The sequence below is a fragment of the Urocitellus parryii genome, chromosome 1 (genome assembly GCF_045843805.1).
Source record: "Urocitellus parryii isolate mUroPar1 chromosome 1, mUroPar1.hap1, whole genome shotgun sequence".
NCBI lineage: Eukaryota > Metazoa > Chordata > Mammalia > Rodentia > Sciuridae > Urocitellus > Urocitellus parryii.
Window position 1 is genome coordinate 109,338,683 of NC_135531.1, and position 16,863 is coordinate 109,355,545.

At 35.9% G+C, this 16,863-nt stretch overlaps 1 protein-coding gene across 1 annotated transcript in view; it reads left to right on the top strand.

The window, feature by feature from the left end:
- Positions 1-16,863, top strand: part of Aldh7a1 (aldehyde dehydrogenase 7 family member A1) — a 36,277-nt gene that overhangs the window by 9,488 nt on the left and 9,926 nt on the right. Inside the window, exons 4-11 of the mRNA XM_026380154.2 lie at positions 549-629; positions 944-1,067; positions 4,728-4,860; positions 5,656-5,700; positions 6,616-6,693; positions 9,138-9,235; positions 13,240-13,281; positions 15,086-15,180. Coding sequence (XP_026235939.1) covers positions 549-629; positions 944-1,067; positions 4,728-4,860; positions 5,656-5,700; positions 6,616-6,693; positions 9,138-9,235; positions 13,240-13,281; positions 15,086-15,180 — 696 coding nt within the window. The remainder of the gene's footprint in view (positions 1-548; positions 630-943; positions 1,068-4,727; positions 4,861-5,655; positions 5,701-6,615; positions 6,694-9,137; positions 9,236-13,239; positions 13,282-15,085; positions 15,181-16,863) is intronic.

The following is a 16,863-nucleotide window of genomic DNA, read 5'->3' on the forward strand; positions in this document are numbered from 1 at the left end:
AATTTTTCATATCTCTGTTTGTATATAAGGTATGTTGACACCCAATTCAAGTCTTCATACATGTACTTTGTATAATGATGTCCATCACATTCCACCATCCTTGCTAAACCCCTTCCCCTCCCCTTTCCCTCCCACCCCTCTTCCCTATCTAGAATTAATCTAATCCCTGGCCCTTTTTTATTTTTCATTTTGAGACAGGGTCTCATTAAGCTGCTTAGGGCCTCATTAAGTTGCTAAGGCTGGCTTTGAACTCACTATTCTCCTGCCTCAGCTCCTTAGCTGCTGGGATTATAGGCATGTGCCACCATGCCCTGCAACAATTTGTAATATTTTGTTGTCTTTTCACCCCTGCAACTTCCAGTAGATATGAGCCCCATGAGTGCCTTGCATTTATTTTAGCTGCTGTGTTTAGCCATAGCACAGTCTTGATGTAATCAAAAAGTCTTCTTTGGTGTGATTGTATTTTGTTCTACAGTGTACAAGTAGCACTGTTATAGACATGAATTTACCCTTTGGGTCAGAACACTAAAATTCTATTGTTTTCTTAGATCCCTGCTCCGAAGAGAGGAGAAATAGTAAGGCAGATTGGCGATGCCTTGAGGGAGAAGATCCAAGTACTGGGAAACCTGGTAATGTTTTACAGTATATATACAATCCTTGGAGTAGAGAATAAAGCTGTCATGCATATTTGATATAAGATTGTGATTTTTGAGTTTATACATTTCAAAATCTTTTCTTTAGAGGAAAGATTTATGAGATGGACAGTAAAAATTAAAGAAAATTCTTCAGTTTTAAAATTCTACCGAAAAAAGGAACAGACTTTCTTCAGTTTGTTTCTGTCACAAAATAGACATGAAATAATGTTTTACTTTTGCCCACCTCAGTTTAATGTTTAAAGTGTTAATTCTGTTGGAAAAATCCTGCTTGGCTTTTTAATTTTTAGGTGTCTTTGGAGATGGGGAAAATCCTGGTGGAAGGTGTGGGAGAAGTTCAAGAGTACGTGGATATTTGTGATTATGCTGTTGGCTTGTCACGTATGATTGGGGGACCCATCTTGCCTTCTGAAAGTAAGTCATATGTCAGTTAAGCTGAATCTACTCTGAAGAGCTCTAGAAATGCTTTGGATGGGAATAATTTGCAAAAAAAGGAATTGCAAGTGGAATGTAAATATGTGAATAGGTCTTCAATCCTTCTAAGAAATGCAAATTAAGGCAAATAAAAACAAGAGATCCAGAATACCCCACCCTGACCTGCCTGCTGGGAATTGAACCTGAGCCTCACACAAGGTGGGTGCTAGGCAGGTGCTACCATTGAGCTGCATCCCCACTCCATTTTGATTTGTTGCAAAGATAAAACCCAGTGTGGTGAGTACATGAGTGGTATACTTTTAACACATCTAGAAATCAATTGGGAAATACACCCAGAGTCTTAAATTTGAAGTCAATTTTAATACTATATCTAAAATGTGACAAAAATTTATGCATAAAGGTGTTTAGCTGGTTGTGGTGGTGCATGCTTGTAATCCAGGTGACTTGGGAGGCTGAGGCAAGAGGATTGCAAGTTCAAAGCCAGCCTCAACAACTTGGCAAGGCCTTAAGAAACTTAGTGAGATCCTGTCTCAATATAAAAAAATAAGAAGGGCTGGGGATGTGACTCAGTGTGTAATCATGATGGTACAAAAAATAATAAATAAAAAGGGCTGGGGATGTAGGTTAGTGCTAAATTGCCTCTAGGTTCAATCCCCAGTACCAAAAAAAAAAAAAAAAGTGTGCATTATAGATATCAATAGAATATACTAAAAATGACTTAAATGCCTAATTCTAAGGTAAACATTAAACTAATTTTGGTGGAATATTAGCATGTCTTAAAGATGTTAATGAAGATTGTCTTCTCACCCCACACTTTTATTGAAAGATTGCATTTACTTATTTTTATTTATTCATTTAAAAAATTTTTTAATTTGTTCTTTTTAGTTATACATGACAGTAGAATATATTTTGACATATTATATATACATGGAGTATAACTTCCCATTCTTGTGATTGTACATGATGTGGAGTTACACTGATTGTATATTCACATATGAACATAGGAAAGTTATGTCTAATTCATTCTACTGCCTTTCCTAGTCCCATCTCCCTCCCTTCCCTTTATTCCCCTTTGTCTAATCCAAAGTACTTCTGACTTTCCTTCCCCCTTCATTATTGTGTGTTAGCATCTGTGTATGGGAGAGAATATTTGGTCTTTAGTTTTTTGGGAATTTCTTATTTCACTTAGCATGATAGTCTCCAGTTCCATCCATTTACTGGCAAATGCCATAATTTCATTTCTCTTTGTGGCTGAGTATTCCATTGTGTATATATACCACACTTTCTTTGTCCATCCATTGAAGGGCACCTAGGCTGGTTTCATGGCTTAGCTATTGTGAACTGAGCTGCTATAAACATTGATGTGGCTGTATCACTATAGTGTGCTGATTTTAAGTCCTTTGGGTATAAACCAAGGAGTGGGATAACTGGGTCAAAATGATAGTTGCATTTAAATAATATGAATAGCAGAAAATCAGAAAAGGGTAAAAGATGAAAAGTTTCACTATCTATAACAACCCATGGAAAAGTGAACATTTTTGATTTCTTGTGTATCTTTTTAGAACTTTAGTTCACATACAGGTAAATAGGTAGTGTTGTTTTTGAAAATGGAAAATTATTCATTCTGTTCTGTACTTTTTTCCTACTTCATACATCTTGGAAATTGTTTCACACTTATATGGTAAGAATCTTCCTTCATGTTTTGGTCACTATTTTGCTTTAAGGTTATTATAATTTAGCTGTGTTTCAAATGGTGGATATTTAGGGTATATTTAATTTTTTCTATTACAAACTATGGGGCAAAGACCAGCCTTGGACTTTGATCATGTTTTTACTGATGAGAATGAGAGCTTATACATTGGTAATGTTTGCATTGTTGATGGACCAAAACAGGTAACTGTGCATCTGCTTTGACAGTACAAGGGATTGAAGTATGCTCAAGGGTATACTAGTGGTGATTTCTATAAGTGGTGGAATTATTGGGGTGTTACTATTTTCTGTATTTTATAAAATTTTCCTAGGTATTATTACATTTATAATCAAGAAAAATTTTTTTACAATAAAGTTTAATTTTTTGGAATGTTGGACAAATTCCTTTCTTGTAAAGAGTTCAAGCCTTTTTAATTTTTTTTAAAGTACAGTTTGTATTTATTTTTTAAGAGAGAGAGAGAGAGAGAGAGAGAGAGAGAGAGAGAGAGAATTTTAATATTTATTTTTTAGTTTTCGGCGGACACAACATCTTTGTTTGTATGTGGTGCTGAGGATCGAACCCAGGCCGCATGCATGCCAGGCGAGCGCGCTACCGCTTGAGCCACATCCCCAGCCCTCAAGCCTTTTTAATTTAATTTAATTTTTTTTTTTTTTTTGTACTTGGGATTGAACCTAGGGGCACCCCATCACTGAGCTATATCCCTAGCCCATTTTACTTTTTATCTTAAGATAGGGTCTTGCTAAGTTGCTGAGGCTGGCCTTGTACTTATGAACCTCCTTGGTTGCTAGGATTATAGGTATGTGCCTGGCTAGAGAAGCCCTTTTATTAAGTGAATTGTTAATGACCTTAATTAAATGTATAAAAACAATTCTTACTATTCAAGATTAATTTTATGTCATTAAACACTTAAAAGAGGTTCCTCCAGTTTAAAAAGTTAGTACACTGCCAATTTGGGAAGTATACACATGCAAGCAAGAAACTTTTTTGATCTGTGACTGCTCTTGGTGTCTGAGTCACCAATTATAATCTTTTTCAATCAGATCTATCTATCCATCCACACTTTTAAAATTTTGAGACAGAGTCTTGCTGAGTTACTTAGGCTGCCCTCAATTTCTTATCCTACTGCTGGTGGCTGGGTAGCTGGGATCAGAGGTGTGCACCACTGTGTCCCAGCCTAAAGATTGTATTTAATACATAAGTATTTCTATTTGTATTTTTAATTTTCCTGTAGTGAATGTAAGTCTTTGGTAACATATTCATTCAACATTAGCCTATAAATGATCCGCCTTGTCTCGAATGTGAAAAGGATTGAAGCCCACTTCAGTTGGCAACATTGAAAAGCCTTAAAAGGCACAAATTCTGTATTCTGGTCATGTTTTGTCTTTTGTGATCACATCTCTTAGGGCACCTCTTAACACCTCTCTGAAATTTCCTTGTCTCCTGATGTATGTACTTCCTGTGAGTTTCAGAGATACAATGAGTAGCCTTATGGTTTATAAAGAATATTATAGTGATAAACACTTCTGTTTTACATTAAGAATGTACTCGTAGCTGGGCACGGTGGCACAAGCCTGTAATCCCAGTGGCTCTGGAGGTTGAGGCAGGAAGATTAGAGTTCAAAGCCAGCCTCAGTAAAAGCAAGGTGCTAAGCAACTCAGTGAGACCTTGTCTCTAAATAAAATACAAAATAGGGCTGGGGATGTGACTCAATGGTTTTGTGCCCTTGAATTCAATCCCCAATACCAAAAAAAAAAAAGTACTCATATCCAATGCTATGTAAAGTGATCCATTACAAGGCACCTGGAATTTCTCCTGGTGTGGAATATGTACTTTTGTTCTGAAAATGAAAGATTTCAGATATTATTCTTATTAATTCATATGCATTAAATCAATGTGCTTGAGCATGTTCTGTATCTTCCCCATCTCAGGACCTGGCCATGCACTCATTGAACAGTGGAATCCTGTAGGTCTGGTTGGAATCATCACTGCATTCAATTTCCCTGTGGCAGTGTATGGCTGGAATAATGCCATTGCAATGATCACTGGGAATGTCTGTCTTTGGTAAGATCTGCTCACTTCCCTGCCCAGCAGTAAGAAGCTGATAAAAGTGGTCATTTTCATGAACTATTAAAAACATTTTAAATATATTGAAATGTTCTCAATACTTACTCTTTCAGTTAACATTGTCATGTGTGCTAGTCAGGAAGCACTGATTTTTAATTATTCCATATTTTGCCACTGGTTATGTGACTTAGTTTTTTGGTACAGCGCTGTCCCCCTTTCTCTCCCACCTTCATTTCTACCTCAAATGCATGTACTGTAATTCAATTCTCAAGCTAACTACCCAGAGTTAGTGTTAGGCTCTCTGGCTTAAGGATTCAGTCCTTAGCAAAACTGCCAGTGCTTCAGATGTGATATCAAATGCTATCTTCAATTGAATATACTCAGATCTATCTATAAAACAAAGCATAGTTTCAAGGATTAATGATTTGGACCATGTTGCCAAAGAAACCCATACTTTGAGTCCAAATAGCTAGTTGTGTAGGTGATGGATTTCTGCTTCATTTGGTTCCCATAATTGGCAGAGGTTAGTGCAACAGATATTAAGCAGGTAGGTTCAAAGTCAAGTGGTGCCATTGTTATGTTCATGAAGGTTTTGTGGACCCTTAGACCCCAGAGACACCACCTAAAGGATTGATTTCTATTTCAGTTACTAGATTTATTTTTGTAGAATTAGAGCTTTATCAAAGACTTTTGCTTCTGCTTGATAATAAAAGGTATTTGTGGTTTCCCTAAAATCAAATTTCCTCTCTCTCTCTCTCTCCTTTTTTTTTTTTTTTTTTTTACTATGTCTAGGAAAGGGGCTCCAACAACTTCCCTCGTTAGTGTTGCTGTCACAAAGTAAGTGAGTGTGGCCTTCTTTTTCCTGGGTATGGCATAATCTTGAAAGGGTGATTGAAAGGTCCTGAGTTTTTAAATGATGTGAAAATGTCATATTTATTTAAGCATGGAATTTGGATAACCTTTTTCAACTTTGGTTGTAATAACATTTTTGTATCATTTTGCAGTTGACACAGCTCATTCAGAATCATGTCATTTATTTCTTTGGAAACATGCCAGATATTGACTTAAGTGTTGAACTCTTCTAGACATTTTTTTTTTTAATCACCTAGAAAAAATAAAAACATCTTTAGTGGAGAAGAAATAGCCTGGCAATTTCAGAGCTATATTTAATAACTGTTGAACAAAATTAATAGTTCTGTGTATAGATTTCTAGTCTATATTTTTATTTCTTTTGCTTAATAGACTGCTAACAAAAAGAACTGATTGTATTAATCCACTGATTTACCCAGTACTGTTTAAAAGGAATCTCATGTTTTGGTTAAAAAATTATTAGGATTTTATTCCTTTTTAAGAGCTTGTCAGCTCTGATGAGGTCATAAAATCAGCATTACAAATCTACAATCTGGAATAGATTGGGTGCTTTTCTATGTAGGGCTGCCATGTGCCCTTTGGCAGAAAATACTTAATGATTATTTGAACTGCCTGAGCAGTGCTTTATAAAGTCTTCTCTTTATGTTAAAAATGCTTTTTTTTTCCTTCTTAAGATTTATTTTATAAAGAAAGAAGGAGTTCTACCTATAAGTATTTGGAAACCTTATTTATAATATGTGAAGAGAAATTTAGTCTGAATGTTAAAAGGGTGGGAGAGAAACTTGGAAAAGGAGAGTGAAATGGTTGGAATTCATCCCTAATTTTAAAAATATGTCTTAAACTAAATTATTTTATGTCTTAGTAATGGCTCTTCCTTTCTAGGATAATAGCCAAGGTTCTAGAGGACAACAAGCTGCCTGGTGCAATTTGTTCCTTGACTTGTGGTGGAGCAGACATTGGGTGAGTGAATTAGACGGAGACCATCCTTCTGTTGAGGGACCCCAGGCTAATCAATGAAAATCGTCTTTACTAGAATAACAAAATCCAGTGCTGCTTTGGAGTTGGGGGAGAGTCCTTCTATAGAGCCAAACTTGGAATTACTCAGGAAATGGACCAGGTAATATGGAGATTGTTGATATTTCCTGGGGCAAAGGAGTGAGAGTTATTCTCTTCCCCAACCCACTCCTATCGGCACCTGTCACCAGCCTGGTACAAAGGCAGGCCTTTCTCTTCCATGAGCATCTCATCACTCTCCAACAGCAGGTGGAAGAAAAGGGGACAAAAACTGAACATATGTCGCCTCTCCCCTATTTTTTCCAAGTTTTGCTGTGCCAAATGTTTAAAACTTTGCAAACATAAATCTATTGAAATTTCATTGGTCAAGAACTTATTCATGTAAATAGATTGCTTTTGAAGCTATAGAAAACAGTAGAGCTCTCTCAAGAACATCCAGCCTTGCTGATCTCACCTTTTTTTTTTTTTTTTCTGAAGAATGGGTAGGGGTGAAATATAAACATTCACCAAGTCCTTCCACCCTAATTATCAAGCTGCGCTACATTAAACCCAGCTCACTAATATAGGGAATTATTACACCCTAGTGACCCATGGGCCAAGAAACTTTCAGAAGCATTAAAAAAAATAGTTGAAGTTTATCCCTTGTCATTTATTTATTCCATATATATGTTATGGTTTTTGTTTTGTAGACAGTAATGGAACGTACATATTTATGTGTTTTGAAAGAAACTTTGAGTCTTTCAAGAACTGTTCCATTTTTAGTTTCTTCTTGGGGTAAGGGAGAAATTACCAGTTAATTTGTTTTAAAATATTTAGGCATTTTTTGAGTTATAAAATTGCGATGCAGGAATTTGTGGATGAGACATTCACATGTGAAAGATGATTTCACTAGTTATCTGCTTAAGCAGAATAAAGTGTGTGAATATTTTAGAATATTCAGTGTTATGGACCATCATCATTATCTTATTCCAAAACAGTGATCAGCCCAGAAACTCAAACTCCACACTCTAAACCCACACTACCCATCATCCCCTCATTTCTCATCCCCTGATAACACTACTGGGATTTCTATCTCTGGATTTGCCTGTTTGGGATATTTTATACAAATGGAAGCATATAATATATGGCCTGGCGTATATATTTTGTGTCTGGCTTCATTTATATAGTATAATATCACAGCTTGTTTAAGCTAGAATTGGCCATAATTACTCTGACCCATGATGAAAGGTTGTTATTTCCAGTGTAGACTTTGATGAGGTGAGGTCTCTTGGGAATCAAGCCTTATAACCCATACTGTTGGGGCTAAAAGGTTAATTTCTCTCTGACACATTTACCATACTTCTACTTACTAGGTAATTTTTAAAAAGAGCAGTAAGTTAGTCCTTTGTTCAAATACTCTAGAATGTATTAGCAAAACAGCTCCCACATATACAATAAATAATGAAATATTATCTAAATTTCACTTAAAACATGAGTATTGTATTCTTTGATTTACTCTTGTTTTTGTAGTCCAGTTCTTCGTGTTGGCCTTGGAATGGGTCAGTAGTGTGTATAGGAATATGTTAAGTAGAACCACTTTGAGTATCAGTGCTCATATTTGTGGGCTGAACCTGAGGAAACCTGTCTGAGTAGATGAATCAAGCTGTCTAGCCCTGCACTAGACTGATGCTCTTAACTTCCCTGCTTAGCTCAATTGAACTTTTTGAAGTACTAATCTATGAACAGAGATTCAAATCAATAGTACTGATCGCCATTCCTTAAAAGCAACTGGAAGTCCTAGCACAGCCTTTCTAAATCAGCTTCTTTGAGGGATCCTGTTGGATGCTTCCGTATAGCCATCTGAGATTTTAATCCTTTTTTTTTTTTTTTTTTTTGATACTGATGATTGAATCCAGAGGTACTTTACTATTGAGCAACATTTCAGGCCTTTTTAAAATTTGAGACAGGGTCTTGCTAAATTGTTGAGACTGACCTTGAACTTGTGATCCTCCTGTCTCAGCCTTTCAAGTAACTGGAATATAGGTGTGTGCTACTATGTATGGCACTATTTTTTAATTCTTAAGGAATTATATAGTAGATTGTGCATTTGAAAAACAACTTGCATGCTCATAAAGGAAATACTAGAAGGATATTGTCCAGTCACCCACTCGATGCAGGAAGGTTTTTCTTATTTAACTAACAACTTCCTGTATATGATTTCTATTTACAGAGAGCTCTCAGATCAGATTATCCTCTTTTGTGAAAAATGTATTTCATTTTCCTGAAGGCCTTCCTTGTAGCCTTGATGGACTGCCTTGCCAGGGGCCCATGTCAGTGTTTTCTTGTGGCATCGGTAGGTGCTGCCATCACTGGGTTTCTCTGCTTGGGTAACCGTGTCTGTTTCCCTGCAGCACAGCAATGGCCAAAGATGAGCGGGTGAACTTGCTGTCCTTCACTGGAAGTACTCAGGTGGGAAAACAGGTGGCGCTTATGGTACAGGAGAGGTTTGGTAAGTGTTGATTTCTGATGAGAATTTTAATTCTCTGAGAAGTATGGATGTGGAATATAAAAGTTGGCTTTTGTTTTGTCCATTCAGAGGGTCAAGGAAAAGCTGGTTATGTTTGAATGTCCAATAAAAGAAAAGGGTACAATTTTTAGTTGAATATTAGGGGAATCTCAAATTTACATAGAAGAAATATATCTTTTTTTCTACAGTAGAAAATAGTAGAATCATATAAAAAAGGATCTTTCAAATTCTTCTGGACATGTTTAGCAACTTAAAAAAGAAATCACAATATAAATAAGACCAGTGAATGTGGGCTTAGGTCGTGGAGTGCTCACCTCCTTTGCATTCACATACATAAATTGAAAGGGTCTTACAGACATAGCATCATGTATTCTACTTTATTGCTGGTTTCAGAATTTTTCAGGGGTATATTGACCAATTTTTATCTATTATGCTAAATTTGGATTCCACCCTCAGCATAAAAGGAGACTTGAGTTAGTTAATGAGCTATTATTTTCTTATTTAGGCATTGCTTTTAAAAAACAAGTTTACAAAAAGGCATTTAAGGATCATCAAGATTGGGCTCGGGATGTGGCTCAAGTGGTAGCGGGCTCTCCTAGCATTCATGAGGCACTGGGTTCAATTCTCAGTACTACATAAAAATAAAATAAAAATATTGTGTCCACCTAAAACTAAAAATAAATATTTTTTTTTAAAAAAAGATCGTCAAAATTTCAGGATACAAGGTCAATATAAAAATCATATTTCTATACAATAATGAATGATCTGAAAGTGAAACTTAGAAAGTAATTACATATATAATAGCATTGAGAATAATAAAACTCTTAAAAGTAAATTTAACTGAAGTTTAAGTCTTTCATGCAGAGTACCTCAAAGCATCTTTGAAAGAAATGGGAAAATAGCTAAATAAATGGAAAGTTATCCTGTTTTCATTTTATAGAACATTTAGTATTGTTAAGATCTGACTTTTTTTCCTGAGTGATACATAGGTGCAGTGTAATTGCTGTTAAAATCCCAGTTTCCTGTTCTGTAACAATTGACAAATTGATTTTAAAAATCTTACAGCAATTCAGAGGACCCCAAATAGCCAAAATGATCTTGCAAATGAAGAACAAAATTGAAGAACTCATACTTCTTGATTTCAAAATTGAGTACAAATCAGGGGCTGGGTTGTAGCTCAGTGATAGAGTGCTCACCTAGCACATGCGAGACTCTGGGTTCGATCCTCTGTACCACATAAAAATAAATAAAATAAAGGTATTAAAAAATTGAACATAAATCAATAGTAATCTATATTAGTAGCAGCATAAGGATGCACATAAAGATCAATTGAATAAAACTGAGAGTCCAGAAATAAGCCTTTGCAATGATTGCTGATTGGCTTTTTTTAAAAAATAATAATGCCAAGACATTTTCAATGGGGAAAGAATCTCTTTCAACAAATGATGCTGGGACAACTAAATATCTATGTACATTAGTATGAAGTTGGACTTTTATCTCACCTCACCTTATATATAGAAACAAACTAAAAATGTATAAACACCTATACATAAGATTCAAGACTTTAAACTTTTAGTAGAAAAGCAGGAATAAGTCTTTGTGACTATGGGCTAGTCAGTGCTTACTTAGATAAGACACCTAAAGTGCAAGCAGCAAAAATAAAAATAGAAAGATTAGATTTTATCAAAATAAAAACTTGTGTGCTGCAAAAGGTTACCAGGAAAAAGGTGAAAAGAGCAACCCATGGCAGGAAATATTTGTAAATCATATATTTGATGAGCAACTTGTGTCTATAATATATTGAGTACTCTTAAAATTCAACAATATCGGGGCTGGGGATGTGGCTCAAGCGGTAGCGCGCTCGCCTGGCATGCGTGCGGCCCGGGTTCGATCCTCAGCACCACATACCAACAAAGATGTTGTGTCCGCCAAGAACTAAAAAATAAATATTAAAAATTCTCTCTCTCTCTCTCTCCTCTCTCACTCTCTCTTTAAAAAAAAAAAAAATTAAACAATATCAAAGACCAGTAATACAGTTTAAGACTAGGCAGTGTATTTGAATAGACAAATGGCCAGTAAACGCATGAAAAGATGCTGCCTGTTATTAGTGTCATTGCTCCCACTATAGGCTTTCATCTTCTGTTTCTCCCTGCCCTCTAAAGCATGTGTTTGTTGTTCATGTGTGTAGTACCATCAGTAGGTAGGATTATAACTTGTTAAATATGTCTGTCTACCTTAAGGTACAGATACTTTTTAGGGAAAGGCTTGGTGGTTAGGAATGTAGTTAAAGAGCATTTCACAGAACACTGGATGGATGTAGAAAACACAGTTTTCCCTTTTCTGCCAAATATCACTTGTAGCCAGGTAGGAGAAGCTACTGTCTTATAACGGAATATTTGGTTTTCTTACATCTTTTCTTAGCATCTAGCACAATGCTATGCTGTAGCCAGTAAGCTGTCATTAAATCAACGACTAAAGTAGAGGCTAGAACTGTGGTAGCGCCCAGAGGCTTTTGGCAGTAACAGCCCCATCCCTTCATGATTAATATCCACTGGATGCTTAACTATTTGAGAGTGACGAAAGTGGCAACAGACTCTCCTGCTATCATACAGTTCTGAGAGCACAAATAAATAAACATTATTTTAAAGTGCATTTGAGGAAACTTATGTTCTAAAGAACAATAGGGTACATATAGCTTTAAAATCGAGGCAAATAAATCTCACATCTGTGTGCTGGGGAGAGTAAAGTGACAGTGGCATTCACAGACTGCTATATTTCTTCTCTGGAACGTGAATTGGCATTGTGTGTCAGGATTCCTAATGTACATGCTCTTTGGCCCTGACCTAAGTAGATAATCTAATAAATAACCAATAATAAATATACTCAACACTGGAAAAGTAATATGTGTAGTCTGTCTCAATAATTTTTAAAATTTTCTGATGTATAATTATGATAAATATTAACATCAAATTTCCTCATTGTGATAATTGTACCAAGCTGTGGCAAATAAATTTGGTATGTCATCAGAATAGAATACCGTAAAGTGACCCCCCACCCCATGCGGGGAATAAAGCTCAGAGTTTTGTGTATGTGGTGCAGGCACTCTGCTACTGAGCTACACCCCCAACTCTGAACTTTTTCATCTTGCGAAATTAAAAATGTATTCTCATTAAACAGTAATTTCCCCTGCCCCTGGCAAATTTTTATATTTATGATTTTGAATACTTTACAACATTATCTGAGTGAAATTATATTTGTCCTTTTGTGACTGGCCCGTTTCACTTGGTGTAGTGTCATTGAGGTTCATCTATGTTGTAGTGTGGGATAGGATTCTTTAAGTCTGTGTAATATTCTTCTATGTATGGGCACCACGTTTTCTTCACTTGGCAGTTGACGGATCCTTGGGTTGCTTCTATCTTTTGGCTCTGTGAATAAGTCCCTGCTTTCTCTTCTTTTGGTATATACCCTAAAGTAGAATTTCTAATATCATATAAAAATTCTGTTTAGTTTTTTGGGAAACTGCCATACTGTTTTTCTCAGTGACTGGCCCATTTTACATTATTTTTCTCTTAATTCCAAACTTAAAGGTTACAAGACTAGTATAAGGAATTCTTTATACCCTTTAACCAGATTCACTAATTGCTTATATTTTGCCTCAGTTTGCTTTATCACTTTCTCTCTCCAGCAACATATATGTACACATGTGTGTTCACACACATAGTATGTACATGTTATTGTTACTGTTAGTGGAATAAGTCAAAGACATTGTGTCCCTTTATCATTAAATATTTCAGGGTTTTAGAATATAGGCATTCTCTCATGTGAGCATGGTATAATTATCAAAATGAGGAAATTTGTTGGTAATATTTATCATAATTATACATCAGAAAAATTTAAAAATTATTGAGATAGACTATAATTTGAAGATATACAGCAATGTGCAGTAAATACTGAATAGTAATTAATTTGTGTTTGTGTTTTTAAAGGGAGAAGTTTGTTAGAACTTGGAGGAAACAATGCCATTATTGGTAAGGCTGCCCTTTTTTAGTTGTTTTGTTTTCTGTTTAACATAGCCACAGTAGCCATTTGAACATATAGAACTTGTTTAGGAAGTAATCCTTCCTATGTTATGTGAGCTGGGTCTTATTTCCATGTAGGAATTTTACTTATAAGATACAACACAAGCTGGGGTTAGAGACAAAGATAACTAAGTAGGAGAAGTATTCATGTTTGGAGAATATAACACAGGATATGGAGTCTGTGCACGAGATTTCCGTTGTCTGTACTGTGGCATTATTACTTCATGTTTTTCCTTGTTTTCTGAAAACTAACTGCATGTTGTTTCAGAATAACTCAGTTTTGCATGATGTGCTGATACCTTTTAATTTCTGTAGCTGATCTTCTGCAGAGTGTGGGAGGTTTCCTGTTGGGAGGGCATGCTTCCTCAGGTGTTTTTTGCTAATCACTTACCTGCAAACCAAGAGATGATTTACATCTCTTTTCATTATTTGAGTTTGGCACAAAAGGGAATTAGAAAATCACCCTAACTTCTGGACAATGTAATGAAAGTCAGTACGTTGAGTCTTAATAGAAACAGCTTTTGTGATAAAAAGAAAAACTTGGTAATTTCTATATTGCTGCTATCTTCATGTTTCTGTGTCTATATATTTGTGGTGTTCATCACAGATTTAAAAACAGATGGCAAAGGGTTTGTTTTAGATGAACTTCTAATCTAGTTGAGATTACACTTAGTGAACACTAGATACCTGCCAGGGAGTGTGCTCAGCTTTGGGGGCTGGAGGGCAAGTTGTAGGTCAGCTAGGTAACTTAGACTGTCTCAAAATGAAAAGTAAAATGGAAGAGGTAGTACCTCTGGATTCAGTCTCTAGTACTGGGGAAAAAAGAATGTTGAAATAACACAACTAAAAAACAATGATGAATGAGAACTCTGGTCTGTTTGCACAAACCACTTTCTTAACCATCATGCTAGTCTGACAATGCTGTTTGATTGGAGGGTCAGGATTGAAGATGGAAGGAGGAACTGGCTGTAAGTTTCTAGAAGATATAATAAAGGAGGAATTAAAAAATATATAAATGGAAGGGTTATTCTTAAAAAGATTATACTATTTTTTCTCTTCTGAGAGTAGATAAAGATAGAGAAGAATTTGAAAGTGACTTTGTATTGATCTCTTCAGAGGAGTAGAGGAAGCTCAAAAGGGGCTTTTTCCATGTGAATTTTTCCATCAAGTGGAAGATAAGATCATTCCATGTAGTAGAGCAGAAAGCAGACGTTTTTCAATGATTTGAAAATGATTTGGAAAAGCATCTGCAGGATGGCTACAGGAAATTGACTAATGCAAGTGAGTGCTTGGGTGTTTCCAGAGCATGTTTTTTTATGGAGGTCTTTAATTGTCTATGAACCCAGGGACACTGGCATCAAAAGAGACTGTAGAATTTAGATTGGAGGCAAATAAAGCTGATGAAGAGCATGATCGCATTAGAGAAGAGTGCCCAATGACCATATAGAGGAGGTTCAGATAGTGTCAGAAATTGAGGAAGATGAAAGATGATGGGGTGAGAATGAGAGACTCAGTTTACCTGTGTATTTGGGTAAAGATCATAGAGCTAATTGCTCTATTCTATAATCTTTCCTAGAAGAAAAGTGTCTTCACCCCTAATGAGCACATGTGTATATGTCAGAAGGTGATCCTTCTTGCTTTATGATGTTTTTGGCATTTTTACTTTTTAAAGTCATCCTTTTAGACCAGTTAGCAAATGTCTTCTCTGCCTGTTTCCTTGCACTGATGGGCATGTTGTTTGTGCTTCTCTAAGCTTTTGAGGATGCAGACCTCAGCTTAGTTGTTCCATCAGCTCTCTTTGCTGCCGTGGGGACAGCTGGCCAGAGGTGTACCACTGCAAGGCGACTGGTGAGTGTGCTGTGTAGTGCATAGATTTTCCTGATCTTATACACCACATTTTAATGAATTATGCTGAATAGGTATTGTAGACATATTGCCAGAAAAATATGTTCTGCTGACATGTATTGCAAATGTGTGGGCTTGCTGCTCTCTAGTGCTTGAGGCGATGTTGATCAACCAGGTACTCAGCTTTTTCCCCCACCCCAAGCTAGCAGTGGTGTCAAAACAAATTGATGGGTATTACACTGAAAGGTGAGACCTATTTTTATTCATACTTGTAGGACAAGATGGACAAAATACAACGTCACTTAAAAAGCTAGAAATTTGAAAAATTCTAAAACTCAATTAAAAAGCAGCCTCACTTTTTTTTTTCCACTCATTTATTTTTTTATCTTTTTGTGGTACTGGAGATTGACCATAGGGCCATAGGCAGCCAGGCAATGCTCTACTACGGAGCTGCATCCCCAGCCCTAGACTCATTTTTTTATAAAAAACATTTTAAAAGATTTTGATTTTTGGCTTCAAGTCTTCAATTTGACTTGATGTGACATGGTTTATTGAAAACAAATGACTATTTTTGTGTTTTCTTTAAATATATAATCTATATATATATATATATATATATATATATATACACACACACACACACACACACACACACACACACACACACATATATGCATAGGACAGATAATAATAAATGTATATAAGATGTGGTTTACTTGTAGTGTGTGGGATTTCTAAAGTTTAAACTTTAATGTGGTACAAAATCTGACCACATTTCCTTTTATTTTTTCCATTGTTGAGCTTTTCCATTGTTCCATTTAAAAAAACTAATCAAATCCTGAAGGAATTGTTTTTGAATTTTGCTCTCATTCACAATGAGTATGAACAAATTCTGTGGAAGATTAGCATAATCTAAATTAGAACAAGATAAAAGGTATATGAAAATTCAATCCTTATCTTTCTCACACTTTTCATACTTTTTCTTGCATTTTGCAAATGAAAATCACATTATTCAGTTGAATTCTTCAAACACATCTATGATATTCATAGCATTTACAATTTATTAATTTGATTCACCATAAACTTTACATTTAAACAAAGAAAGAAGCATCCTGTAGATAATTATATCCTTAAGTAAATGATGAAATATGGAATGACTTGAGAGCCACTCATTTCTCTCTTCAGCCCACTTTTATTTTTCCTTTGGGGCTTGGAGCAAATATACATAGCCATGCTTTATATTTAGTGTTAAATATTAAAGAATGCTATTAATAATTGATCAAACTGATTTCCATAGCAACAGTGAGGTGTAAGAGAAAAACCTTTACAGTATAATAGACCACTTTGTGAGTGGTTCTCAAAGTGACAATTCATTTGTCACAGGGACATTAGCCTAGAGCATGAATGGCTTGGCAGGTTCACCTCTGCTGCTAGGAATGTAGCAAGAGTTCACATCCCACACAGAGTGAGTGCATGGGTATCCTTGCCTGATTTAAGACCTTGTGCTGGAGATTTATGTTGTCTGAGACTGAGTGCCTGTGGTGACCCAGCACAGATCAGCCTGACCCAGCCATTGTGCTGAGACTTGTGGTTGCACTGTATTCAAGGTGGACTTGACTCTGATTAAGAAGTTACGGGTTGGGGATACAGCTCAGTGGCAGATGCCTTACCTAGCATGTGCAGGCT